This window comes from Pristiophorus japonicus, unplaced genomic scaffold (assembly GCF_044704955.1).
Source record: "Pristiophorus japonicus isolate sPriJap1 unplaced genomic scaffold, sPriJap1.hap1 HAP1_SCAFFOLD_1816, whole genome shotgun sequence".
NCBI lineage: Eukaryota > Metazoa > Chordata > Chondrichthyes > Pristiophoridae > Pristiophorus > Pristiophorus japonicus.
This window is the reverse complement of record NW_027251501.1, coordinates 4,029-32,028: the sequence shown is the minus strand read 5'-3', so window position 1 is coordinate 32,028 and position 28,000 is coordinate 4,029. Positions and strand designations below refer to the sequence as shown.

The 28,000-nt window shown below is 58.1% G+C and overlaps 1 protein-coding gene across 5 annotated transcripts; it reads right to left on the bottom strand.

The window, feature by feature from the left end:
- Window positions 1–209: 209 nt before the first annotated feature.
- Window positions 210–22,877, bottom strand: mettl25b (methyltransferase like 25B). 5 transcript variants are annotated; one of them, XM_070870824.1, is made up of 9 exons: window positions 22,832–22,877; window positions 21,625–21,759; window positions 21,266–21,381; window positions 18,017–18,275; window positions 16,976–17,038; window positions 15,108–15,251; window positions 12,774–13,333; window positions 5,625–5,809; window positions 210–1,504 (listed from the first exon to the last, which is right to left on the bottom strand). In XM_070870824.1, exons 2-9 carry the CDS (start codon window positions 21,733–21,735, stop codon window positions 1,344–1,346), a joined length of 1,599 nt encoding a protein of 532 aa, XP_070726925.1. In that variant the 5' UTR covers window positions 21,736–21,759; window positions 22,832–22,877; the 3' UTR covers window positions 210–1,343. The 5 variants fall into 5 exon arrangements, with proteins under 5 accessions (XP_070726925.1, XP_070726926.1, XP_070726928.1 ...); XM_070870825.1 differs by having other exon boundaries at window positions 18,044–18,275; XM_070870827.1 differs by lacking the exon at window positions 15,108–15,251.
- Between the last annotated feature and the right edge of the window lie 5,123 nt (window positions 22,878–28,000).

Below are 28,000 nucleotides of genomic sequence, written 5' to 3'. Positions count from 1 at the left end.
GGAGGGGCAGTACTGAGGGAGCGCCGCACTGTCGGAGGGGCAGTACTGAGGGAGCGCCGCACTGTCGGAGGGGCAGTACTGAGGGAGCGCCGCACTGTCGGAGGGGCAGTACTGAGGGAGCGCCGCACTGTCGGAGGGGCAGTACTGAGGGAGTGCCGCACTGTCGGAGGGGCAGTACTGAGGGAGCGCCGCACTGTCGGAGGGGCGGTACTGAGGGAGCGCCGCACTGTCGGAGGGGCGGTACTGAGGGAGCGCCGCACTGTCGGAGGGGCAGTACTGAGGGAGTGCCGCACTGTCGGAGCGCTGCACTGTCGGAGGGGCAGTACTGAGGGAGTGCCGCACTGTTGGAGCGCCGCACTGTCGGAGGGGCAGTACTGAGGGAGTGCCGCACTGTCGGAGGGGCAGTACTGAGGGAGTGCCGCACTGTCGGAGGGGCAGTACTGAGGGAGTGCCGCACTGTCGGAGGGGCAGTACTGAGGGAGCACCGCACTGTCGGAGGGGCAGTACTGAGGGAGTGCCGCACTGTCGGAGGTGCCATCTTTCGGATGAGACGTTAAACCGAGGCCCCGTCTGCCCTCTCGGGTGGATGTAAAAGATCCCGGGGCCACTATTGGAAGAAGAGCAGGGGGAGTTCTCCCCGGTGTCCTGGGGCCAATATTTATCCCTCGACCAACATCACTAAAACAGATGATCCGGGTCATTATCACATCGCTGTGTGTGGGATCTTGCTGTGCACAAATTGGCGTTTCCCACAATACAACAGTGAGCACACTCCGAAATAAGTCCTTCATTGCCTGTGAGGCTCTCTGGGACGCCCACAGATGGTGAACATTGCTGTCAGGAGGTGAGTCTGTTTATCGAAGTCTGTGTCAGTGTTTGCAGAACAAGCTGCCTCCCTGTGATCGGTAAATACAGGCACAGCCCCGCCGTGTGACTGTCTCCGGTCCGGTTAAAGTCTCGGTTATACACGGTGGCAGCAGCCGTGTTGGTTCAAAGCCGGTATCGGCGCTCCGTCCGGCGATGGGGGGAGGGATCGGCTCTCCGTCCGGCGATGGGGGGAGGGATCGGCTCTCCGTCCGGCGATGGGGGGAGGGATCGGCTCTCCGTCCGGCGATGGGGGGAGGGATCGGCTCTCCGTCCGGCGATGGGGGGAGGGATCGGCTCTCCGTCCGGCGATGGGGGGAGGGATCGGCTCTCCGTCCGGCGATGGGGGGAGGGATCGGCTCTCCGTCCGGCGATGGGGGGAGGGATCGGCTCTCCGTCCGGCGATGGGGGGAGGGATCGGCTCTCCGTCCGGCGATGGGGGGGAAGAGGGATCTTCTCCGTGCCCTCCTTCCCGCGGGTCAAACCTCACGGCCCCGAGACCCCTGGGCCTGGCCGCTGGGAGCGCCCTCTTCTGGGCGGAGGAGGTCGCGGACTCGGCCCCCGGCCTTCGCCCCCACCAGCACAAAGTTCCTGGGGCTGAAGCGCGGCTCGAACAATGGCAGCAGCGCGCACTCGATCCCTGCAGCCGGAATTCAAAGGCACGGTGGGGTTTAATATGATCAAAGGACTCGGAGAACCCGAGACATTTACAGGAGGCCATTCGGCCCATCGTTTCCGCGCCGGCCGACCAGGAGCCACCCGGCCTAACCCCACTTTCCCCCTCCGGGTCCGTAGCCCTGTAGGTTACGGCACTTCAGGAGCACATCCCAATGTGGTGAGGGTTTCTGCCTCTACCACCCTTTCAGGCCGTGAGTTCCAGACCCCCACCGCCCCTCAAATCCCCTCTAAACCTCCCCCCAATTACTTTCAATCTCTGACCCCCTGGTTGTTGACCCCTCTGCCGAGGGAAACAGGTCCGTCCTATCCACTCTATCCAGGCCCCTCATCATTTTATACACCTCAATCAGGTCTCCCCTCAGCCTCCTCGGTTCCAAAGGAAAGACTCAATAGGATACATCAAGAGAAGCTCTCTCCTCAGTCCAGAACAAGGGGGCATCACCTGAAACTGAGAGCCAGGCCGTTCAGGGGCGATGTCGGGGAGGGCAGCGAGAATCTGGAACTCTCTCCCCCAAAAAGCTGTTGAGGCCACGGATCAATTGCAAATCACAAATTGATAGCTTTTTGTCGGGTGAGAGTATTAAAGGTTAACCAGGGCGGGTAGATGGAGTTAGGTCACAGATCAGCCCCGATCTCATTAAATGGAGGCTGAATGGGCCTCTTCCTGTTCCAGTGTAACAGGCTCGAGGGGCTGAATGGGCCTCCTCCTGTTCCTGTGTAACAGGCTCCAGGGGCTGAATGGGCCTCCTCCTGTTCCTGTGTAACAGGCTCGAGGGGCTGAATGGGCCTCCTCCTGTTCCAGTGTAACAGGCTCCAGGGGCTGAATGGGCCTCCTCCTGTTCCTGTGTAACAGGCTCGAGGGGCTGAATGGGCCTCCTCCTGTCCCTGTGTAACAGGCTCGAGGGGCTGAATGGGCCTCCTCCTGTTCCTGTGTAACAGGCTCGAGGGGCTGAATGGTCCTCCTCCTGTTCCTGTGTAACAGGCTCGAGGGGCTGAATGGGCCTCCTCCTGTTCCTGTGTAACAGGCTCGAGGGGCTGAATGGGCCTCCTCCTGTTCCTGTGTAACAGGCTTGAGTGGCTGAATGGGCCTCCTCCTGTTCCTGTGTAACAGGCTCGAGGGGCTGAATGGGCCTCCTCCTGTTCCTGTGAAACAGGCTCGAGGGGTTGAATGGGCCTCCTCCTGTTCCTGTGTAACAGGCTCGAGGGGCTGAAAGGGCCTCCTCCTGTTCCTGTGTAACAGGCTCGAGGGGCTGAATGGGCCTCCTCCTGTTCCTGTGTAACAGGCTCGAGGGGCTGAATGGGCCTCCTCCTGTTCCTGTGTAACAGGCTGGAGGGGCTGAATGGGAATGGGAAGTGAACCTTGGCGATTGTGGGTCAATAGGGCAGAGGGAGTGAATGGGTCTCTGTGCCAGATGTCCTGGGGAGAGCCAGCCTCCCTCAACAGCGGCACTACGGAACAGCATGTCCCAGCACTACCCCGGGCTGGCTTTCACACCCTGTCCGAAAACGTCAGCAGCAATATTTCGCACACGGACCGTACAGCACAGACACAGACCATTCGGCCCATCGCTCCGTGCCGGGGTTTACGTTCCACACCAGCCCTCTCCATCTCACCCCATCACCATATCCCTCTATTCCCCTCTCCCCCATGTGTTTATCCAACTTCCCCTTAAATGCCTCGACACTATTCGCCTCAACCTCTCCCTATGGCAGCGAGTTCCACATTCTCACCGCTCTCTGGGTAAAGAAGTTTCTCCTGAATTCCCCGTTGGGTTTATCAGTGACTGTCTGATATTGATGGCCCCTGGTTCTGGTCTCCCCCACAAGGGGGAACACTCTCTACGTCTCCCCTGTCGACCACTTTCTTAAACAGCTCCATCAGCTCATCCCTCAGCCTGCTCTGTTCTCGAGCAAAGAGCCCCGTCCCGTTCAGTCTTCCCTGAAGGGTAGAAGCTCTCAGAGCTGGTCTCATTCTTCTCCGCACCCTCTCCAGTGCCTCTATATCCTTCTTATAATATGGAGACCAGAACTGTGCACAGTGCTCCCAGTGTGGTCTAACCCAGGTATATGGAGACCAGAACTGTGCACGGTGCTCCAAGTGTGGTCTAACCCAGGTATATGGAGACCAGAACTGTGCACGGTGCTCCAAGTGTGGTCTAACCCAGGTATATGGAGACCAGAACTGTGCACAGTGCTCCCAGTGTGGTCTAACCCAGGTATATGGAGACCAGAACTGTGCACAGTGCTCCCAGTGTGGTCTAACCCAGGTATAAGGAGACCAGAACTGTGCACAGTGCTCCAACCCAGGTATATGGAGACCAGAACTGTGCACAGTGCTCCAAGTGTGGTCTAACCCAGGTATATGGAGACCAGAACTGTGCACAGTGCTCCAAGTGTGGTCTAACCCAGGTATATGGAGACCAGAACTGTGCACGGTGCTCCAAGTGTGGTCTAACCCAGGTATATGGAGACCAGAACTGTGCACGGTGCTCCAAGTGTGGTCTAACCCAGGTATATGGAGACCAGAACTGTGCACAGTGCTCCCAGTGTGGTCTAACCCAGGTATAAGGAGACCAGAACTGTGCACAGTGCTCCAACCCAGGTATATGGAGACCAGAACTGTGCACAGTGCTCCCAGTGTGGTCTAACCCAGGTATAAGGAGACCAGAACTGTGCACAGTGCTCCAACCCAGGTATATGGAGACCAGAACTGTGCACAGTGCTCCAAGTGTGGTCTAACCCAGGTATATGGAGACCAGAACTGTGCACAGTGCTCCCAGTGTGGTCTAACCCAGGTATATGGAGACCAGAACTGTGCACGGTGCTCCAAGTGTGGTCTAACCCAGGTATATGGAGACCAGAACTGTGCACGGTGCTCCAAGTGTGGTCTAACCCAGGTATATGGAGACCAGAACTGTGCACAGTGCTCCCAGTGTGGTCTAACCCAGGTATAAGGAGACCAGAACTGTGCACAGTGCTCCAACCCAGGTATATGGAGACCAGAACTGTGCACAGTGCTCCAAGTGTGGTCTAACCCAGGTATATGGAGACCAGAACTGTGCACAGTGCTCCAAGTGTGGTCTAACCCAGGTATATAGAGACCAGAACTGTGCACAGTGCTCCAAGTGTGGTCTAACCCAGGTATATAGAGACCAGAACTGTGCACGGTGCTCCAAGTGTGGTCTAACCCAGGTATATGGAGACCAGAACTGTGCACGGTGCTCCAAGTGTGGTCTAACCCAGGTATATGGAGACCAGAACTGTGCACGGTGCTCCAAGTGTGGTCTAACCCAGGTATATGGAGACCAGAACTGTGCACGGTGCTCCAAGTGTGGTCTAACCCAGGTATATGGAGACCAGAACTGTGCACGGTGCTCCAAGTGTGGTCTAACCCAGGTATATGGAGACCAGAACTGTGCACAGTGCTCCAAGTGTGGTCTAACCCAGGTATATGGAGACCAGAACTGTGCACGGTGCTCCAAGTGTGGTCTAACCCAGGTATACGGAGACCAGAACTGTGCACGGTGCTCCAAGTGCGGTCTAACCCAGGTATATGGAGACCAGAACTGTGCACGGTGCTCCAAGTGTGGTCTAACCCAGGTATATGGAGACCAGAACTGTGCACGGTGCTCCCAGTGTGGTCTAACCCAGGTATATGGAGACCAGAACTGTGCACGGTGCTCCAAGTGTGGTCTAACCCAGGTATATGGAGACCAGAACTGTGCACGGTGCTCCCAGTGTGGTCTAACCCAGGTATATGGAGACCAGAACTGTGCACGGTGCTCCAAGTGTGGTCTAACCCAGGTATATGGAGACCAGAACTGTGCACGGTGCTCCAAGTGTGGTCTAACCCAGGTATATGGAGACCAGAACTGTGCGCAGAGCTGCAAGTGTGGTCTAACTGAGGTTTGACACAAGTTAATGACCCCTAGTGTTTTGTTTGCTTGTATTTATGGCTTTGCTCCTTTTAGTGATCTATGTATCTGTACACCGGATCCCTTTGTTCCTCTGCCCCAAGAAGCCAGCGGCCTCTGTACTCTGCCCCCCCCCAGTCACTGGATCCCCTCCCCTTCCCTTCCCACCTTGTTCCTGCAGGTAGATGAGACGGTCGAGGAGGATGAGGGTCTCGATGGCCGGGGCCAGCAGCAGATTGAGGCAGAAGTAGGCAATGACCTTCCCCTCCTGTCCCAGCATCGACTGCACCAGAGCAGTGTCCCACCGGGTCTCGGGGTCCAAACCCAGCCGGCGCAGGCCAGCGCGGGCATAGCTGTGGAGACAAAACGGGGGAGGCGTTACCGCCGGCAACGGACCGACGAACCCGCGCATTTATTTTTGGGGCACACCGGTTTCTCCCGCTGCGGAGCCGGGAAGGGCCTGAGCAGGACTTCCAGAGCACAGCACGACCACACAGATTAACAGGAACATGCAAAGTCCTCAATCAGATGTGTCGACAATTCCTCGAGCGTGAGCCTGCCTTGTGCTGAGGGTTAGTGAGTAACACCCGACACACACACAACCTTTCATATCGTTCACCATCGCCTCCTGTACTCACTGACCTACACCGGCCCCACACCCTCCCTATCCCTGTAACCCCTCCCTATCCCTGTAACCCCTCCCTATCCCTGTAACCCCTCCCTATCCCTGTAACCCCTCCAGTCCCCACACCCTCCCTATCCCTGTAACCCCTCCAGTCCCCACACCCCTCCCTATCCCTGTAACCCCTCCAGTCCCCACACCCCTCCCTATCCCTGTAACCCCTCCAGTCCCCACACCCCTCCCTATCCCTGTAACCCCTCCAGTCCCCACACCCCTCCCTATCCCTGTAACCCCTCCAGTCCCCACACCCCTCCCTATCCCTGTAACCCCTCCAGTCCCCACACCCCTCCCTATCCCTGTAACCCCTCCCTATCCCTGTAACCCCTCCCTATCCCTGTAACCCCTCCCTATCCCTGTAACCCCTCCCTATCCCTGTAACCCCTCCAGTCCCCACACCCTCCCTATCCCTGTAACCCCTCCAGTCCCCACACCTCTCCCTATCCCTGTAACCCCTCCAGTCCCCACACCCCTCCCTATCCCTGTAACCCCTCCAGTCCCCACACCCCTCCCTATCCCTGTAACCCCTCCCGATCCCTGTAACCCCCTCCCTATCCCTGTAACCCCTCCCTATCCCTGTAACCCCCTCCCTATCCCTGTAACCCCTCCCTATCCCTGTAACCCCTCCCTATCCCTGTAACCCCTCCAGTCCCCACACCCCTCCCTATCCCTGTAACCCCTCCAGTCCCCACACCCCTCCCTATCCCTGTAACCCCTCCCGATCCCTGTAACCCCTCCCGATCCCTGTAACCCCCTCCCTATCCCTGTAACCCCTCCCTATCCCTGTAACCCCTCCCTATCCCTGTAACCCCTCCCTATCCCTGTAACCCCCTCCCTATCCCTGTAACCCCTCCCTATCCCTGTAACCCCTCCAGTCCCCACACCCCTCCCTATCCCTGTAACCCCTCCCTATCCCTGTAACCCCTCCCTATCCCTGTAACCCCTCCCTATCCCTGTAACCCCCTCCCTATCCCTGTAACCCCCTCCCTATCCCTGTAACCCCTCCCTATCCCTGTAACCCCCTCCCTATCCCTGTAACCCCTCCAGTCCCCACACCCCTCTCTATCCCTGTAACCCCCTCCCTATCCCTGTAACCCCTCCAGTCCCCACACCCCTCCCTATTCCAGTAACCCCTCCCTATCCCTGTAACCCCTCCCTATCCCTGTAACCCCTCCCTATCCCTGTAACCCCTCCCTATCCCTGTAACCCCTCCAGTCCCCACCCCTCCCTATCCCTGTAACCCCTCCCTATCCCTGTAACCCCTCCAGTCCCCACACCCCTCCCTATCCCAGTAACCCCTCCCTATCCCTGTAACCCCTCCCTATCCCAGTAACCCCCTCCCTATCCCTGTAACCCCCTCCCTATCCCTGTAACCCCCTCCCTATCCCTGTAACCCCTCCCTATCCCTGTAACCCCTCCCTATCCCTGTAACCCCTCCAGTCCCCACACCCCTCCCTATCCCTGTAACCCCTCCCTATCCCTGTAACCCCTCCCTATCCCTGTAACCCCTCCCTATCCCTGTAACCCCCTCCCTATCCCTGTAACCCCTCCCTATCCCTGTAACCCCTCCCTATCCCTGTAACCCCTCCCTATCCCTGTAACCCCTCCAGTCCCCACACCCCTCCCTATCCCTGTAACCCCTCCCTATCCCTGTAACCCCCTCCCTATCCCTGTAACCCCCTCCCTATCCCTGTAACCCCCTCCCTATCCCTGTAACCCCCTCCCTATCCCTGTAACCCCCTCCCTATCCCTGTAACCCCCTCCCTATCCCTGTAACCCCTCCCTATCCCTGTAACCCCTCCCTATCCCTGTAACCCCTCCCTATCCCTGTAACCCCCTCCCTATCCCTGTAACCCCCTCCAGTCCCCACACCCCTCCCTATCCCTGTAACCCCCTCCCTATCCCTGTAACCCCCTCCCTATCCCTGTAACCCCTCCAGTCCCCACACCCCTCCCTATCCCTGTAACCCCCTCCCTATCCCTGTAACCCCTCCCTATCCCTGTAACCCCTCCAGTCCCCACACCCCTCCCTATCCCTGTAACCCCCTCCCTATCCCTGTAACCCCTCCCTATCCCTGTAACCCCTCCCTATCCCTGTAACCCCTCCCTATCCCTGTAACCCCTCCCTATCCCTGTAACCCCTCCAGTCCCCACACCCCTCCCTATCCCTGTAACCCCTCCCTATCCCTGTAACCCCTCCAGTCCCCACACCCCTCCCTATCCCTGTAACCCCGCCCTATCCCTGTAACCCCTCCCTATCCCTGTAACCCCTCCCTATCCCTGTAACCCCTCCCTATCCCTGTAACCCCTCCCTATCCCTGTAACCCCTCCAGTCCCCACACCCCTCCCTATCCCTGTAACCCCCTCCCTATCCCTGTAACCCCCTCCCTATCCCTGTAACCCCCTCCCTATCCCTGTAACCCCTCCCTATCCCTGTAACCCCCTCCCTATCCCTGTAACCCCTCCAGTCCCCACACCCCTCCCTATCCCTGTAACCCCCTCCCTATCCCTGTAACCCCTCCCTATCCCTGTAACCCCCTCCAGTCCCCACACCCCTCCCTATCCCTGTAACCCCTCCCTATCCCTGTAACCCCTCCCTATCCCTGTAATCCCCTCCCTATCCCTGTAACCCCTCCAGTCCCCACACCCCTCCCTATCCCTGTAACCCCTCCCTATCCCTGTAACCCCTCCCTATCCCTGTAACCCTCTCCCTATCCCTGTAACCCCTCCAGTCCCCACACCCCTCCCTATCCCTGTAACCCCTCCCTATCCCTGTAACCCCTCCCTATCCCTGTAACCCCTCCCTATCCCTGTAACCCCCTCCCTATCCCTGTAACCCCCTCCAGTCCCCACACCCCTCCCTATCCCTGTAACCCCTCCCTATCCCTGTAACGCCCTCCCTATCCCTGTAACCCCCTCCCTATCCCTGTAACCCCCTCCCTATCCCTGTAACGCCCTCCAGTCCCTACACCCCTCCCTAGCCTTGTAACCCCCTCCAGTCCCCACACCCCTCCCCATCTCTGTAACCCCCTCCAGTCCCCACACCCCTCCCTATCCCTGTAACCTCCTCCCTATCCTTGTAACACCCTCCAGTCCCCACACCCCTCTCTATCCCTGTAACCTCCTCCCTATCCTTGTAACCCCCTCCAGTCCCCACACCCCTCCCTATCTCTGTAACCCCCTCCAGCCCCTACACCCCTCCCTATCTCTGTAACCCCCTCCAGTCCCCACACCCCTCCCTATCTCTGTAACCCCCTCCAGTCCCCACACCCCTCCCTATCTCTGTAACGCCCTCCAGTCCCTACACCCCTCCCTAGCCTTGTAACCCCCTCCAGTCCCCACACCCCTCCCCATCTCTGTAACCCCCTCCAGTCCCACACCCCTCCCTATCCCTGTAACCTCCTCCCTATCCTTGTAACCCACTCCAGTCCCCACACCCCTCTCTATCCCTGTAACCTCCTCCCTATCCTTGTAACCCCCTCCAGTCCCCACACCCCTCCCTATCTCTGTAACCCCCTCCAGTCCCCACACCCCTCCCTATCTCTGTAACGCCCTCCAGTCCCTACACCCCTCCCTATCCTTGTAACCCCCTCCATTCCCCACACCCCTCTCTATCCCTGTAACCTCCTCCCTATCCTTGTAACCTCCTCCAGTCCCCACACCCCTCCCTATCTCTGTAACCCCCTCCAGTCCCCACACCCCTCCCTATCTCTGTAACGCCCTCCAGTCCCTACACCCCTCCCTATCCTTGTAACCCCCTCCAGTCCCCACACCCCTCCCCATCTCTGTAACCCCCTCCAGTCCCCACACCCCTCCCTATCTCTGTAACGCCCTCCAGTCCCTACACCCCTCCCTATCCTTGTAACCCCCTCCAGTCCCCACACTCCTCCCTATCCCTGTAACCTCCTCCCTATCCTTGTAACCCACTCCAGTCCCCACACCCCTCTCTATCCCTGTAACCTCCTCCCTATCCTTGTAACCCCCTCCAGTCCCCACACCCCTCCCTATCCTTGTAACCCCCTCCAGTCCCCACACCCCTCCCTATCTCTGTAACCCCCTCCAGTCCCCACACCCCTCCCTATCCCTGTAACCCCCTCCAGTCCCCACACCCCTCCCTATCCCTGTAACCCCTCCAGTCCCCACACCCGTCCCTATCCCTGTAACCTCTCCAGTCCCCACACCCCTCCCTATCCCTGTAACCCCCTCCCTATCCCTGTAACCCCCTCCAGTCCCCACACCCCTCCCTATCCCTGTAACCCCTCCCGATCCCTGTAACCCTATCCCTGTAACCCCTCCCTATCCCTGTAACCCCCTCCCTATCCCTGTAACCCCTCCCTAACCTTGTAACCCCCTCCAGTCCCCACACCCCTCCCTATCTCTGTAACCCCCTCCCTATCCTTGTAACCCCCTCCAGTCCCCACACGCCTCCCTATCTCTGTAACCCCCTTCAGTCCCCACACCCCTCCCTATCTCTGTAACCCCCTCCAGTCCCCACACCCCTCCCCATCTCTGTAACCCCCTCCAGTCCCTACACCCCTCCCTATCCTTGTAACCCCCTCCAGTCCCCACACCCCTCCCCATCTCTGTAACCCCCTCCAGTCCCCACACCCCTCCCTATCCCTGTAACCTCCTCCCTATCCTTGTAACCCCCTCCAGTCCCCACACCCCTCCTTATCTCTGTAACCCCCCTCCAGCATCTACACCCCTCCCTATCTCTGTAACCCCCCTCCAGCCTCTATACCCCTCCCTATCTCTGTAACCCCCCTCCAGCCTCTATACCCCTCCCTATCTCTGTAACCCCCTCCAGCCCCTACCTATCTATGTAACCCCCTCCAGCCCCTACACTCCTCCCTATCTCTGTAACCCCCCTCCAGCCTCTACACCCCTCCCTATCTCTGTAACCCCCTCCAGCCCCTACACCCCTCCTTATCTCTGTAACCCCCCTCCAGCCCCTAAACCCCTCCCTATCTCTGTAACCTCCTCCAGCCCATACACCCCTCCCTATCCTTGTAACCCCCTCCAGTCCCCACACTCCTCCCTATCCCTGTAACCTCCTCCCTATCCTTGTAACCCACTCCAGTCCCCACACCCCTCTCTATCCCTGTAACCTCCTCCCTATCCTTGTAACCCCCTCCAGTCCCCACACCCCTCCCTATCCTTGTAACCCCCTCCAGTCCCCACACCGCTCTCTATCCCTGTAACCTCCTCCCTATCCTTGTAACCCCCTCCAGTCCCCACACCCCTCCCTATCTCTGTAACCCCCTCCAGTCCCCACACCCCTCCCTATCTCTGTAACACCCTCCAGTCCCCACACCCCTCCCTATCCCTGTAACCCCCTCCAGTCCCCACACCCCTCCCTATCCCTGTAACCCCTCCAGTCCCCACACCCGTCCCTATCCCTGTAACCTCTCCAGTCCCCACACCCCTCCCTATCCCTGTAACCCCCTCCAGTCCCCACACCCCTCCCTATCCCTGTAACCCCTCCCGATCCCTGTAACCCTATCCCTGTAACCCCTCCCTATCCCTGTAACCCCCTCCCTATCCCTGTAACCCCCTCCCTATCCCTGTAACCCCCTCCCTATCCCTGTAACCCCCTCCAGTCCACACACCCCTCCCTATCCCTGTAACCCCTCCCTAACCTTGTAACCCCCTCCAGTCCCCACACCCCTCCCTATCTCTGTAACCCCCTCCCTATCCTTGTAACCCCCTCCAGTCCCCACACGCCTCCCTATCTCTGTAACCCCCTTCAGTCCCCACACCCCTCCCTATCTCTGTAACCCCCTCCAGTCCCCACACCCCTCCCCATCTCTGTAACCCCCTCCAGTCCCTACACCCCTCCCTATCCTTGTAACCCCCTCCAGTCCCCACACCCCTCCCCATCTCTGTAACCCCCTCCAGTCCCCACACCCCTCCCTATCCCTGTAACCTCCTCCCTATCCTTGTAACCCACTCCAGTCCCCACACCCCTCTCTATCCCTGTAACCCCCCTCCAGCCTCTACACCCCTCCCTATCTCTGTAACCCCCTCCAGCCCCTCCCTATCTCTGTAACCCCCCTCCAGCCTCTATACCCCTCCCTATCTCTGTAACCCCCTCCAGCCCCTACACCCCTCCTTATCTCTGTAACCCCCCTCCAGCCTCTATACCCCTCCCTATCTCTGTAACCCCCCTCCAGCCCTACACCCCTCCCTATCTCTGTAACCTCCTCCAGCCCCGACACCCCTCCCTATCTCTGTAACCTCCTCCAGCCCCTACACCCCTCCCTATCTCTGTAACCCCTCCAGCCCCTACACCCCTCCCTATCTCTGTAACCTCCTCCAGCCCCTACACCCCTCCCTATCTCTGTAACCTCCTCCAGCCCCTACACCCCTCCGAGCTCCTCCAATTCTGCCCTCTTGCCCATCCCCCCATTTCCATCGCTCCACCATCGGTGGCCGTGCCTTCAGCTGCCTGGGCCCCAAGCTCTGGAACTCCCTCCCTAAACCTCTCCGCCTCTCTCTGTCTCGGTCCTCCTTACAACCCACCGAGCTGCCCTAACCTCTCCCAGCGCGGCACCGGTTACCCGGCGGTGTTGCGAAGCGGGGTGGCGGACGGCCGTTAAAACCGCGGCGAGGACCCCCGCGGAGCTTGCCGTTCCTTACTCGTCAAACGGGAGCAGGTGGGCGTTTCTGGCCAGCTGCAGGGCGGGCCGGCGGACGGAAGGCCGGAGGCGCCGGACGATGGTCTCCAGCACCGCTCGGTAGCAGTGGACCCTCAGCCCCGTGTGCTGGACCCTCAGCCGGCCGGCGTAGTCCTCGATCGCGTGGCAGGCGGTCTCCCGCAGCTTGTAGGGCAGTGCGTGTCCGGGCAGCGCACGGACCCAGGCGCTCATGGGGTAGCCACTGTCCGCGGGCCCGCTGCAGGACGAGGAGGAGGCCGAGGCTTTCATGTAGCAGCAGGAGACGGCGGTGATTCCCCGGGCGCTGGGGCAGTGGGCAAAGAGGCGGAGGGCGGCCGGTCCCAGGTCGCCGCAGGCGTGGAGGCCCGTCAGGACGAAGGGCTGGCACCACCCCCACCCCTCCCGCTCCGGGCTGCCCTCCTCCGGCTCCAGGAGTCGCACCAAGTCTTGCCAGGTCGCCCCGGGGTCCACGCGGCCCACGACATGTCTCGGGAGCAGGATCCGGGCGGGCTCCGGGCCCCAGGCCTCCTGGCCATCCGCGGTCTGTACACAACAAAACGTCACAGTCACATTCCCACTGGGACACACGCACCATTTACCCCGACTCCCTCCATCCCCCCCTCCCTCCTGGACCCCTCCATCCCTCCCGACTCCCTCCATCCCCCCCTCCCTCCTGGACCCCCCTTCCCTCCCGACTCCCTCCATCCCTCCCTCCTGGACCCCTCCATCCCCCCTCCCTCCCCCCTCCCTCCTGGACCCCCCCTTCCCTCCCGACTTCCTCCATCCCACCCTCCCTCCTGGACCCCTCCATCCCACCCTCCCTCCTGGACCCCTCCATCCCCCCTCCCTCCTGGACCCCCCCTTCCCTCCCTCCTGGACCCCCCCTTCCCTCCCTCCTGGACCCCTCCATCCCCCCCTCCCTCCTGGACCCCCCCTTCCCTCCCGACTCCCTCCATCCTGGACCCCCCCTTCCCTCCCGACTCCCTCCATCCCTCCCTCCATCCCCCCTCCCTCCTGGACCACCCCTTCCCTCCCGACTTCCTCCATCCCACCCTCCCTCCTGGACCCCGCCATCCCCCCTCCCTCCTGGAACCCCCCTTCCCTCCCTCCTGGACCCCCCCTTCCCTCCCTCCCTCCTGGACCCCTCCATCCCTCCCGACTCCCTCCATCCCCCCTCCCTCCTGGACCCCCCCTTCCCTCCCGACTTCCTCCATCCCACCCTCCCTCCTGGACCCCCCCCCCCATCCCTCACCTCCATCCCCCCCTCCCTCCTGGACCCCCCCCATCCCTCCCAAATTCCTCCCTCCCCCCACCTCCATCCCCCCCTCCCTCCTGGACCCCCCCTTCCCTCCCAAATCCCTCCCTACCCCCCACCTCCATCCCTCCCGACTCCCTCCATCCCACCCTCCCTCCTGGACCCCTCCATCCCTCCCGACTCCCTCCATCCCCCCTCCCTCCTGGACCCCCCCTTCCCTCCCGACTCCCTCCATCCCTCCCTCCTGGACCCCTCCATCCCCCCTCCCTCCTGGACCCCCCCTTCCCTCCCGACTCCCTCCATCCCTCCCTCCTGGACCCCTCCATCCCCCCTCCCTCCTGGACCCCCCCTTCCCTCCCGACTTCCTCCATCCCACCCTCCCTCCTGGACCCCCCCATCCCTCCCAAATCCCTCCCTACCCCTCACCTCCATCCCTCCCGACTCCCTCCATCACACCCTCCCTCCTGGACCCCCCTATCCCTCCCTCCCCCCCTCCCTCCTGGACCCCTCCCAAATCCCTCCCGACTCCCTCCATCCCACCCTCCCTCCTGGACCCCCCCACCTCCATCCCCCCTCCCTCCTGGATCCCCCCTTCCCTCCCTACCCCCCACCTCCATCCCTCCCGACTCCCTCCATCCCCCCTTCCCTCCTGGACCCCCCCTTCCCTCCCAAATCCCTCCCGACTCCCCTCCTCCCTCCATCACCCCCTCGCGACTCCCTCCATCCCTCCTCCCTCGCGACTCCCTCCATCCCTCCCGACTCCCCTCCTCCCTCGCAACTCCCTCCATCCCTCCTGGACCCCCCCCTTCCCTCCCTACACCCCTCCTCCTCCCTCGCGACTCCCTCCATCCCTCCTGGACCCCTTCTCCCTCCCCCATCCCACCCGAACGACTCCCTCCCTCCCAGCCCCCTCCCTACCAGCCCCCTCCATCCCTCCCTTCCTCCTGGTCTCCTCCATCCCTCCTGGCCCTCACTCTCCCTCCCTCCCCACTCTCCCTCCCTTCCTCCCCCCCCCCCCGGCCCCAGCCCGGGTTCCCGGCTCACACCCCCCCCCCCCCACACCTTGCGTCTCCTGGCCGCGTCCTTGTGCAGGGCGAGCAGCAGCTGTCGGTCAAAGCTGCGTGCGGTGGCCACCAGCTGGGTGCCCGCCTCCACCCCGGTCAGGCATAGCCCGTGCCCGAACGCCAGGTAGCGAGACAGGTGACCCTGCAGGAGAAGAACAGCCGGGTGAGACGGAGCGCGGCCCTTCGATAGATCCTGTCTCTCCCCAATGACCCCGACCTTCGCTGGGGGGGCGGGGGAACATAGCTCGGTGAGGGCTGGCTGCCCACCTCCAGAGCTAGCTTAGTCAGTGATTGATGGATGACTATTCGAATATGGAAGGCCTCACCGATGGGGCCTACCTTCCAGTTGGTCCAGCTGGAGGCCAGTGACTGGAAGTGGGAACCGAGGCTGATTGTTCCCTAGAAAATTCTTACAGGGATTGACAGGGTAGATGCAGGGAGGGTGTTTCTCCCCGGGCTGGGGAGTCTAGAACCAGGGGGTCACACAGTCTCAGGATAAGGGCTCGGCCATTGAGGACTGAGATGAGGAGGAATTTCTTCACTCAGAGGGGGGTGAATCTTTGGAATTCTCTGCCCCCCGAGGGCTGTGGAGGCTCAGTCGTTGAGTATATTCAAGGCTGAGATCGAGAGATTGTTGGATATCGAGGGGAATCGAGGGATCGGGGGGGAAAGTGGAGTTGAGGTGGAAGATCAGCCGTGATCTCATTGAATGGCGGAGCAGGCTCGAGGGGCCGAATGGCCGACTCCTGCTCCTAATTCTTGTCTTTCCCCCTCGGTCACCCAGACGCTGAGGCTCGGCTGCCTGTCCTGCTGTATCAGTGCCCCCCTGATCTCCCCTCGGCCTCAGCCCCGAACACACTGCACCGTGACAACGACCGAGCAAAACCGAACGGGAAACGTTGACATATTCATTGAACAGTGATAAATGACGACACAAGCGTGGCGGCAGGGAGCTGGGGGGTCATGGTGTCCGGGAGTGGGGGTCATGGTGTCCGGGAGTGGGGGTCATAGGGTCAGGGAGTGGGGGTCATAGGGTCAGGGAGTGCGGGTCATAGGGTCAGGGAGTGGGGGTCATAGGGTCAGGGAGTGGGGGTCATAGGGTCAGGGAGTGGGGGGGGTCATGGTGTCCGGGAGTGGGGGTCATGGTGTCAGGGAGTGCGGGTCATGGTGTCCAGGAGTGGGGGTCATAGGGTCAGGGAGTGGGGGTCATAGGGTCCGGGAGTGGGGGTCATAGGGTCAGGGAGTGGGGGGGATCATAGGGTCAGGGAGTGGGGGGGGTCATGGTGTCCGGGAGTGAGGGTCATAGGGTCAGGGAGTGGGGGTTCATGGTGTCCGGGAGTGGGGGTCATAGGGTCAGGGAGTGGGGGTCATGGTGTCCGGGAGTGGGGGTCATAGGGTCAGGGAGTGGGGGTCATAGGGTCAGGGAGTGGGGGGTCATGGTGTCTGGGAGTGGGGGTCATAGGGTCAGGGAGTGGGGGTCATGGTGTCCGGGAGTGGGGGTCATAGGGTCAGGGAGTGGGGGTCAGGGAGTGGGGGTCATACGGTCAGGGTTTGGGGAGCGAGGCAGGGGACAAGGAGTTGAGGGGAGGGGGGCGTTAGGGAGCCAAGTTTTGGGGGGGGGGCAGAGTTGAGGGGGGGTCGGGGACAGTGTTTGGGAGAATGGGGAGGGGGGAGAGAGTTCGGGGGGCGGGAGACGGGGAATTGGTCGTTTATGCAGGATACACACAACAGAAAGGGATGTGGGAGGTGCACATGATGGGAGAGTAACGCCCCCTCTGTTCCCCCCCCCCCCCCCCCCCACAGAGGAGTGAGAGAGGGTTATGTACAGCCCCCCGGGGCGCTCGCTCGGTGTGTGGCCTACCGTACCTGCCCAGATCCAATGTCCACCACACGCTCGCACCCCGTGGAGTCGCAGAGCTTCTTGACCAGCTGTGGGGGAACGGGGAAGACATGTTCAAAGAACATTTTGTGGGGCAGGTTGGCGTTTATCTCTCGGCCTCCCGTATCGCGACCCGTTACACCAGTCATAGCCCTCAGCGCAGCCTGCATCTGCCACACAACCCTGTTACAATATAAATCGCCCAGATACATTCCCACGTGCAACATCTCCCAGCATTATTGTAAGGTAGAACTGTTGGGAGTCCGTGTTCCACGTGTAGCGGTCAGTGTGCGAGGTTGCAGCCCCCTGTTCCAATATCTGAAGGGGCTGCTCCTCAAATTCTGGCTGCACTTCAGTCCCACGCTCCTGATCTTTGGGCACCCTGTGCGGAGGGGAGCGGGTAGGTCCGAGGGCCTCCTCGTAGGACTGCTCCTGGGCACGGCCAAGGGGGCCATCAGCCGGTCCAGGCAGCGGGCGGTCAAGGGGGTCGTTCAGCCCCGACTGCCTGCCTCTCTTCCGCGGTTACATCCGGGCCAGGGTGTCCCCTGGAGACGGAGCACGCGGTGTCCACCGGTACGCTCGCGGCCTTCCGCGAGAGGCGGGCGCCGGAGGGACTGGAGTGCATCATCGCCCCCCCCCCGGCAACAGAAGGACAGTACTGAAAGAGCGCTGCATTGTCGGAGGGGCAGTTAATTTCTAAATTTCTGGGTTCAAAGTGCCCTGACCAAAAGAGGGCGTTTGATTTCAAGTTTAGTTCAAAATAGTTGTAGAGCTGTTGAGTTGGGGAGGGGCTTAGCCAGTCACGTGATGTTCACAAGACTCAATAAAACCCCGGCCCGTTGGGTTCGGGGCATCTACGACGGGGCAGGTGGTTGTGAGCCTGGTGGATGAACCGGTAATGTGTCGTGTGATTGTTAAAACCTTTTGCTAATAAACCAACTAGTTCTTAATCGCAAATTCTTGAGCAAAGAACCCTCGAGGCAAATACAGTACAACAATCTCCGATCCGTGTCTCTCTGGTTACCGACCCTCCCGCGATGTGACGGTTCCCTTACTGCGCCCAGCCGCTGAATCTCGTGCTGTTTCTTCGGCTTGACGTGCTTGCAGAAAAGGCGGCTTATCCTCGGGCTGTGGCTGCAGTCGGCCCGGAATTCCTGGCCCCCCGGCCCGGCTCCCGATGGGACGTGGGGTGGAGGGGAGCAGGCTTCCCGGGGCTGGCGAGGGAAGGCCAGCGCGTGAGCTGCCGCCCTGTAAGCCAGCAGTGAGAGTGGCCACACCGACTGGCGGCTGGAGAGAGAAGACAGACAGAGAGAGAGAGAGAGAGAACGGGTCACTGGTTTTATACAATCAGAGAGATTTACAGCACGGGAGGAGGCCATTCGGCCCATCGTGTCCACACCGGCCGACCAAGACCACCCGGCCTAATCCCACTTTCCGGCTCTCGGTCCGTAGCCCTGTGGGTTACGGCACTTCAAGCTGCACGTCCAAATGTGGTGAGGGTCTCTGCCTCTACCACCCTTTCAGGCAGTGAGTTCCCCCCCAGACCCCCACCACCCTCTGGGTGAAGACATTTCCCCTCAAATCCCCTCTAAACCTCCCCCCAATTACTTTCAATCTCTGCCCCCTGATTGTTGACCCCCTCTGCCGAGGGAAACAGGTCCGTCCTATCCACTCTATCCAGGCCCCTCATCATTTTATACCCCTCAATCAGGTCTCCCCTCAGCCTCCTCTGTTCCAAAGAAAACAACCCCAGCCTATCCAATCTTTCCTCATCGCTAAAATTCTCCAGTCCAGGCAACATCCTGGTAAATCTCCTCTGTACCCTCTCCAGTGCAACATCCTAGTAAATCTCCTCTGTACCCTCTCCAGTGCAACATCCTGGTAAATCTCCTCTGTACCCTCTCCAGTGCAACATCCTGTTAAATCTCCTCTGTACCCTCTCCAGTGCAACATCCTGGTAAATCTCCTCTGTACCCTCTCCAGTGCAACATCCTAGTAAATCTCCTCTGTACCCTCTCCAGTGCAACATCCTGGTAAATCTCCTCTGTACCCTCTCCAGTGCAACATCCTGGTAAATCTCCTCTGTACCCTCTCCAGTGCAACATCCTGGTAAATCTCCTCTGTACCCTCTCCAGTGCAACATCTTGGTAAATCTCCTCTGTACCCTCTCCAGTGCAACATCCTGGTAAATCTCCTCTATACCCTCTCTAGTGCAACATCTTGGTAAATCTCCTCTGTACCCTCTCCAGTGCAACATCCTGGTAAATCTCCTCTGTACCCTCTCTCGTGCAACATCCTGGTAAATCTCCTCTGTACCCTCTCCAGTGCAACATCCTGGTAAATCTCCTCTGTACCCTCTCTCGTGCAACATCCTGGTAAATCTCCTCTGTACCCTCTCTAGTACAACATCCTGGTAAATCTCCTCTGTACCCTCTCTCGTGCAACATCCTGGTAAATCTCCTCTGTACCCTCTCTAGTACAACATCCTGGTAAATCTCCTCTGTACCCTCTCCAGTGCAACATCCTGGTAAATCTCCTCTGTACCCTCTCCAGTGCAATCACATCTTTCCTGTAATGCGGTGTCCAGAACTGCACGCAGTACTCCAGCTGTGGCCTAACTAATGTTTTATACAGTTCAAGCCTAACCTCCTTGCTCTTGTATTCTACACCTCAGCTAATAAAGGCAAGTATTCCGTATGTCATAAGTTTTCTGTCTCGTTATTTTCCCACTCAGCCTCCCGATACGCACGACCTTCGATAAGGTATGATGTATATAACCCTGCAGACGTATCTTCTACATCTGGAATATTGTGTACAGTTTTGGTCTCCTAATCTGAGGAAGGACATTCTTGCTATTGAGGGAGTGCAGCGAAGGTTCACCAGACTGATTCCCGGGATGGCAGGACTGACATATGAGGAGAGACTGGATCGACTGGGCCTGTATTCACTGGAGTTTAGAAGGATGAGAGGGGATCTCATAGAAACATATAAAATTCTGACGGGATTGAACAGGTTAGATGCAGGAAGAATGTTCCCGATGTTGGGGAAGTCCAGAACCAGGGGTCACAGTCTAAGGATAAGGGGTAAGCCATTTAGGACCGAGATGAGGAGAAACTTCTTCACCCAGAGAATTGTGAACCTGTGGAATTCTCTACCGCAGAGAGTTGTTGAGGCCAGTTCGTTAGATATATTCAAAAGGGAGTTAAATGTGGCCCTTACGGCTAAAGGGATCAGGGGGTATGGAGAGAAAGCAGGAATGGGGTACTGAGGGAATGATCAGCCATGATCTTATTGAATGGTGGTGCAGGCTCGAAGGGCCGAATGGCCTATTCCTGCACCTATTCTCTATGTAAATAATACCTCCCTGTGTGAAAGTGGTGTGTATGTGGTGTGCTATTGCCACCTACTGGAATAGTTGCATACGACATCACTGAGCCAGCCAATGGTGGAGGCAGGGTGGGATTTACAGCAAACCGTCGACAGTGTCTACTTAAACAGCACACCACAGCAAACAGGCCACAAGAGCGGGTCAGAGGCTGGGTATTCTGCAGTCAGTGTCTCACCTCCTGACTCCCCAAAGCCTCTCCACCATCTACAAGCCACAAGTCAGGAGTGTGATGGAACACTCCCCACTTGCCTGGGTGAGTTGCAGCTCCAACAACACTCGAGAAGCTCGACACCATCCAGGACAAAGCAGCCGCTCGATGGGCCACGCTACCCACCACCTTCAACACTCACTCCCTCCACCACCTTCAACACTCACTCCCTCCACCACCGGCGCACCGTGGCTGCAGTGTGTACCATCTACACCATGCACCGCGGCAACTCCCAAACCCGCGACCTCTACCACCTAGAAGGACAAGGGCAGCAGGTGCATGGGAACACCACCACCTCCACGTTCCCCTCCCAGTCACACACCATCCCGACTGGGAAATATATCGGCCGTTCCTTCATCGTCGCTGGGTCACAATCCTGGAACTCCCTCCCTAACAGCACTGTGGGAGCACCTTCACCACACGGACTGCAGCGGTTCAAGAAGGCGGCTCACCACCACCTTCTCACGGGGCGATTCGGGATGGGCAATAAATGAACGAATCTATACGAATGAATAGTCCACAGAAGGTATTTAAAAAAGGGTTTCTACGAACTGCAGCAAATCGAACTCATCAGCGAAATGGTGTCAAACTCTGTTTGCTAACGTTCCTCGGGATGTTAAAGGCACTATATAAATGAAAGTAGTAATTGCCATCAGCACTAGGCCGGAAACCATGCCTTACCCAGCGCAGGGTCCTTGCTCCAGTAGCAACATTGACAACTGTGGGGCCTTTAAATCGGACAGGGTCTCCCGCCAGGAACAAGGCACCAACTCCCAGAGGTTTTCACTGAAAAATTCCTAGGATCGGAGGAGGAGAGAGAGCGAAGGGGGAGAAAGAACGTTAGCTGTAGGACAGGAGGAGTGCAGAGGGAAATCAATAGGACCTTACTTAAGTTAAACATTCTCGATCAATGCCCCAAGGTATGTAAGGAACAGGAGGAGCTGGTTCTACACACCGAGCCACATCGCGACGCAGCCTCAAGCCCGACACGCAAATCGAAGAGACACTTTAGCCCCAGGACACTCCCAACGTGGACTTACAATCACATAGGAGTCCAGGATGTTGGTGTAGAGGGACAGGAGGTGAACTATGTCCGCTGCCCTCTGCTTCTGCTGCTCAAAGGGCCATTGGTGGGTCTCGGGCAGTGCCATACCTGATCAACAGCCGAGGGAACGCTGGATCGAGGGGTGAAAGGAACAGGGTCAACGTCATTTATAAACCGAACACAAAATCCAGCTCTCACTCCAGCGCAGTGAGAGAGGTGTACTGAGGGAGCGCCGCACTGTCGGAGGGGCAGTACTGAGGGAGCGCCGCACTGTCGGAGGGGCAGTACTGAGGGAGTGCCGCACTGTCGGAGGGGCAGTACTGAGGGAGTGCCGCACTGTCGGAGGGGCAGTACTGAGGGAGCGCCGCACTGTCGGAGGGGCAGTACTGAGGGAGTGCCGCACTGTCGGAGGGGCGGTACTGAGGGAGTGCCGCACTGTCGGAGGGGCAGTACTGAGGGAGTGCCGCACTGTCGGAGGGGCAGTACTGAGGGAGCACTGTCGGAGGGGCAGTACTGAGGGAGGGGCGGTACTGAGGGAGCGCCGCACTGTCGGAGGGGCAGCACTGAGGGAGTACCGCACTGTCGGAGGGGCAGTACTGAGGGAGCACTGTCGGAGGGGCAGTACTGAGGGAGCGCCGCACTGTCGGAGGGGCAGTACTGAGGGAGGGGCGGTACTGAGGGAGCGCCGCACTGTCGGAGGGGCAGTACTGAGGGAGCGCCGCACTGTCGGAGGGGCAGTACTGAGGGAGCGCCGCACTGTCGGAGGGGCAGTACTGAGGGAGTGCCGCACTGACGGAGGGGCAGTACTGAGGGAGCGCCGCACTGTCGGAGGGGCAGTACTGAGGGAGTGCCGCACTGTCGGAGGGGCAGTACTGAGGGAGCGCCGCACTGTCGGAGGGGCAGTACTGAGGGAGTCCCGCACAGTCGGAGGGGCAGTATGAGGGAGTGCCGCACTGTCGGAGGGGCGGTACTGAGGGAGTGCCGCACTGTCGGAGGGGCAGTACTGAGGGAGTGCCGCACTGTCGGAGGGGCGGTACTGAGGGAGTGCCGCACTGTCGGAGGGGCAGTACTGAGGGAGTGCCGCACTGTCGGAGGGGCGGTACTGAGGGAGTGCCGCACTGTCGGAGGGGCAGTACTGAGGGAGTGCCGCACTGTCGGAGGGGCAGTACTGAGGGAGTGCCGCACTGTCGGAGGGGCAGTACCTTCACTCTGTACAACAAAAGCAAAATACTGCATATGCTGGAATCTGGAATAAAACAAAAAATGCTAGAACTCTCAGCGGGTCAGGCAGCCCTCACTGTCTAACTGCTTCCCCACACACACTCTCTCTCTCTCCATTCCCACACTCTCTCTCTCGCTCTCTCTATTCCCACACTCCCCCTCTCTCTCATTGGTGATCATTTTCCAACAGTCTATCGACTCTGGATCAGTTCCTATGGACTGGAGGGTAGCTAATGTAACACCACTTTTTAAAAAAGGAGGGAGAGAGAAAGCGGGTAATTATAGACCGGTTAGTCTGACATCAGTAGTGGGGAAAATGTTGGAATCAATTATTAAGGATAAATAGCAGCGCATTTGGAAAGCAGTGACAGGATCGGTCCAAGTCAGCATGGATTTATGAAAGGGAAATCATGCTTAACGAATATTCTGGAATTTTTTGAGGATGTAACTAGTAGAGTGGACAAGGGAGAACCAGTGGATGTGGTGTATTTGGACTTTCAAAAGGCTTTTGACAAGGTCCCACACAAGAGATTGGTGTGCAAAATTAAAGCACATGGTATTGGGGGTAATGTACTGACGTGGATAGAGAACTGGTTGGCAGACAGGAAACAGAGAGTCGGGATAAACGGGTCCTTTTCAGAATGGCAGGCAGTGACTAGTGGAGTGCCGCAGGGCTCAGTGCTGGGACCCCAGCTCTTTACAATATACATCAATGATTTAGATGAAGGAATTGAGTGTAATATCTCCAAGTTTGCAGATGACACTAAGCTGGGTGGCGGTGTGAGCTGTGAGGAGGATGCTAAGAGGCTGCAGGGTGACTTGGACAGGTTAGGTGAGTGGGCAAATGCATGGCAGATGCAGTATAATGTGGATAAATGTGAGGTTATCCACTTTGGGGGCAAAAACAGGAAGGCAGAATATTATCTGAATGGTGGCAGATTAGGAAAAGGGGAGGTGCAACGAGACCTGGGTGTCATGGTACATCAGTCATTGAAAGTTGGCATGCAGGTACAGCAGGCAGTGAAGAAGGCAAATGGTATGTTGGCCTTCATAGCGAGGGGATTTGAGTATAGGAGCAGGGAGGTCTTACTGCAGTTGTACAGGGCCTTGGTGAGGCCTCACCTGGAATATTGTGTTCAGTTTTGGTCTCCTAATCTGAGGAAGGACGTTCTTGCTATTGAGGGAGTGCAGCGAAGGTTCACCAGACTGATTCCCGGGATGGCAGGACTGACATATGAGGAGAGACTGGATCAACTGGGCCTTTATACACTGGAGTTTAGAAGGATGAGAGGGGATCTCATAGAAACATATAAAATGCTGACAGGACTGGACAGGTTAGATGCAGGAAGAATGTTCCCGATGTTGGGGAAGTCCAGAACCAGGGGTCACAGTCTAAGGATAAGGGGTAAGCCATTTAGGACCGAGATGAGGAGAAACTTCTTCACTCAGAGAATTGTGAACCTGTGGAATTCTCTACCACAGAGAGTTGTTGGGGCCAGTTCGGTGGATATATTCAAGAGGAAGTTAGATGTGGCCCTTACGGCTAAAGGGATCAAGGGGTATGGAGAGAAAGCAGGAAAGGGGTACTGAGGGAATGATCAGCCATGATCTTATTGAATGGTGGTACAGGCTCGAAGGGTCGAATGGCCTACTCCTGCACCTATTTTCTGTGTTTCTACTCTCTCTCTATTCTCACACAAACCCCCCTCTCTCTATTCCGACTCTCTCTCTCTCTCTCCATTCCCACACTCACACTGTCTCTCTCTCGCCATTCCCACACTCCCTCTTTCTCTATTCCCACTCTCTCTCTCTCTCTCTCTCTCTCCATTCCCACACTCGCTCCCCCTCTCTCTCTCCATTCCCACTCGCTCTCCTTCTCTCCATTCCCACACCCTCTCTCTCTCTCCATTCCCACACTCACTCACTCTCTCTCCATTCCCACACTCACTCACTCTCTCTCCATTCCCACACTCGCTCTCTCTCCATTCCCACACTCCCTCTCTCTCTCTCTCTCTCTCTCTCCATTCCCACACACCCCCCTCTCTCTCTCCATTCCCACACGCCCTCTCTCTCTCTCCATTCCCACACTCTCCATCTCTCTCTCTCCATTCCCACACTCCATCTCTCTCTCTCCATTCCCACTCTCCCTCTCTCTCCATTCCCACACTCCCTCTCTCTCTTCATTCCCACACTCTCTCTCTCTCTTCATTCCCACACACTCTCTCTCTCTTCATTCCCACACTCTCTCTCTCTCCAATCCCACACACCCTCTCCATTCCCACACTCCCTCTCTCTCCATTCCCACACTCCCTCTCTCTCCATTCCATCACTCTCTCTCTCTCTCCATTCCCACACTCCCTCTCTCTCCATTCCCACACTCCCTCTCTCTCCATTCCATCACTCTCTCTCTCTCCATTCTCACACACTCTCTCTCTCCATTCCCACACTCCCTCCCTCTCTCTCCATTCCCACACTCACTCTCTCTCCATTCCCATACTCTCTCTCTATCTCTCCATTCCCACACTCCCTCTCTCTCCATTCCCACACTCCCTCTCTCTCTGTCCATTCCCACACTCCCTCTCTCATTCCCACACTCTCTCTCTCCATTCCCACACACTCTCTCTCTCCATTCCCACACTCCCTCTCTCTCTGTCCATTCCCACACTCCCTCTCTCTCCATTCCCACACACTCTCTCTCTCCAGTCCCATACTCTCTCTCTCTCTCTCCATTCCCACACTCCCCCTCTCTCTCCATTCCCACACTCCCTCTCTCTCCATTCCATCACTCTCTCTCCATTCCCACACTCCCTCCCTCTCTCTCTCTCCATTCCCATACTCTCTCACTATCTCTCCATTCCCACACTCCCTCTCTCTCCATTCCCACACTCCCTCTCTCTCTCTCCATTCCCACACTCCCTCTCTCTCTCTCTCCATTCCCACACTCTCTCTCTCTCCATTCCCACTCTCCCTCTGTCCATTCCCACACTCCCTGTCTCTCCATTCCCACACTCCCTCTCTCTCCATTCCCACACTCCCTCTCTCTCTCCCCATTCCCACACTCCCTCTCTCTCTCTCCATTCCCACACTCTCTCTCTCCATTCCCACACTCTCTCTCTCCATTCCCATTCCCACTCTCTCTATCTCCATTCCCACACTCCCCTCTCTCTCTCCATTCCCACACTCCCTCACTCTCCATTCCATCACTCTCTCTCTCTCTCTTTCTCCATTCCCACACTCTCTCTCTCTCCATTCCCACTCTCTCTCTGTCCATTCCCACACTCCCTGTCTCTCCATTCCCTCACACTCTCTCTCTCCATTCCCACACTCCCTACCTCTCTCTCCATTCCCACACTCCCTCCCTCTCTCTCCATTCCCACACTCCCTCCCTCTCTCTCCATTCCCACACTCCCTCCCTCTCTCTCCATTCCCATACTCTCTCTCTATCTCTCCATTCCCATACTCTCTCTCTATCTCTCCATTCCCACACTCCCTCTCTCTCCATTTCCACACTCCCTCTCTCTCCATTCCCACACTCCCTCTCTCTCCATTCCCACACTCCCTCTCTCTCTGTCCATTCCCACACTCCCTCTCTCTCCATTCCCACACTCTCTCCCTCCATTCCCATTCCCACACTCTCTCTCTCCATTCCCACACCCACACTCTCTCTCTCCATTCCCACACTCTCTCTCTCTCTCCATTCCCACACTCCCCTCTCTCTCTCCATTCCCACACTCCCCTCTCTCTCTCCATTCCCACACTCCCCTCTCTCTCTCCATTCCCACACTCCCTCTCTCTCCATTCCCACACTCCCTCTCTCTCCATTCCATCACTCTCTCTCTCTCTCCATTCCCACACTCCATCTCTCTCCTTTCCAACACTCCCTCTCTCTCTCTCCATTCCACACTCCCTCTCTCTCTCTCTCTCTCCATTCCCACACTCCCTCTCTCATTCCCACACTCCCTCTCTCCATTCCCACACTCCCCTCTCTCTCCATTCCCACACTCCCCTCTCTCTCCATTCCCACACTCCCTCTCTCTCCATTCCATCACTCTCTCTCTCTCCATTCCATCACTCTCTCTCTCTCTCCATTCCCACACACTATCTCTCTCCATTCCCACACTCCCTCCCTCTCTCTCCATTCCCACACTCACTCCCTCTCTCTCTCCATTCCCACACTCCATCTCTCTCCTTTCCAACACTCCCTCTCTCTCTCCATTGCCACACTCTCTCTCTCTCTCTCTCTCTCTCCATTCCCATACTCTCTCTCTCTCTCTCTCTCCATTCCCATACTCCCGCTCTCTCTCTCTCCATTCCCACACTCACTCCCTCTCTCTCTCCATTCCCACACTACCTCTCTCTCTTCTCTCCATTCCCACACTCACTCCATCTCTCTCTCTCTCTCCATTCCCACACTCCCTCTCTCACTCTCCATTCCGACACTCCCTCTCTCACTCTCCATTCCGACACTCTCTATCTCTCTCTCTCCATTCCCACACTCCCTCTCTCTCTCCATTCCCATACGTCCTCTCTCCCTCTCTCATTAAGAGATACAGACTCTCTCTAACTCTCTCCATTACAGAGAGAGACGCCCTCTCTCTCTCTCCATTCCCATACTCTCTCTCTCTCTCTCCATTCCCACACTCCCTCTCTCCATTCCCACACTCCCTCTCTCTCTGTCCATTCCCACACTCCCTCTCTCTCTCTCCATTCCCACACTCCCTCTCTCATTCCAACACTCTCTCTCCATTCCCACACACTCTCTCTCTCCATTCCCACACTCCCTCTCTCTCTGTCCATTCCCACACTCCCCTCTCTCTCCATTCCCACACACTCTCTCTCTCCAGTCCCATTCCCACACACTCTCTCTCTCCAGTCCCATTCCCACACTCTCTCTCTCTCTCCATTCCCACACTCCCCTCGCTCTCTCCATTCCCACACTCCCTCTCTCTCCATTCCATCACTCTCTCCATTCCCACACCCTCCCTCTCTCTGTCCATTCCACACTCCCTCTCTCTCCATTCCCACACTCCCTCTCTCTCCATTCCATCACTCTCTCCATTCCCACACCCTCCCTCTCTCTGTCCATTCCCACACTCCCTCTCTCTGTCCATTCCCACACTCCCTCTCTCTCCATTCCCACACTCCCTCTC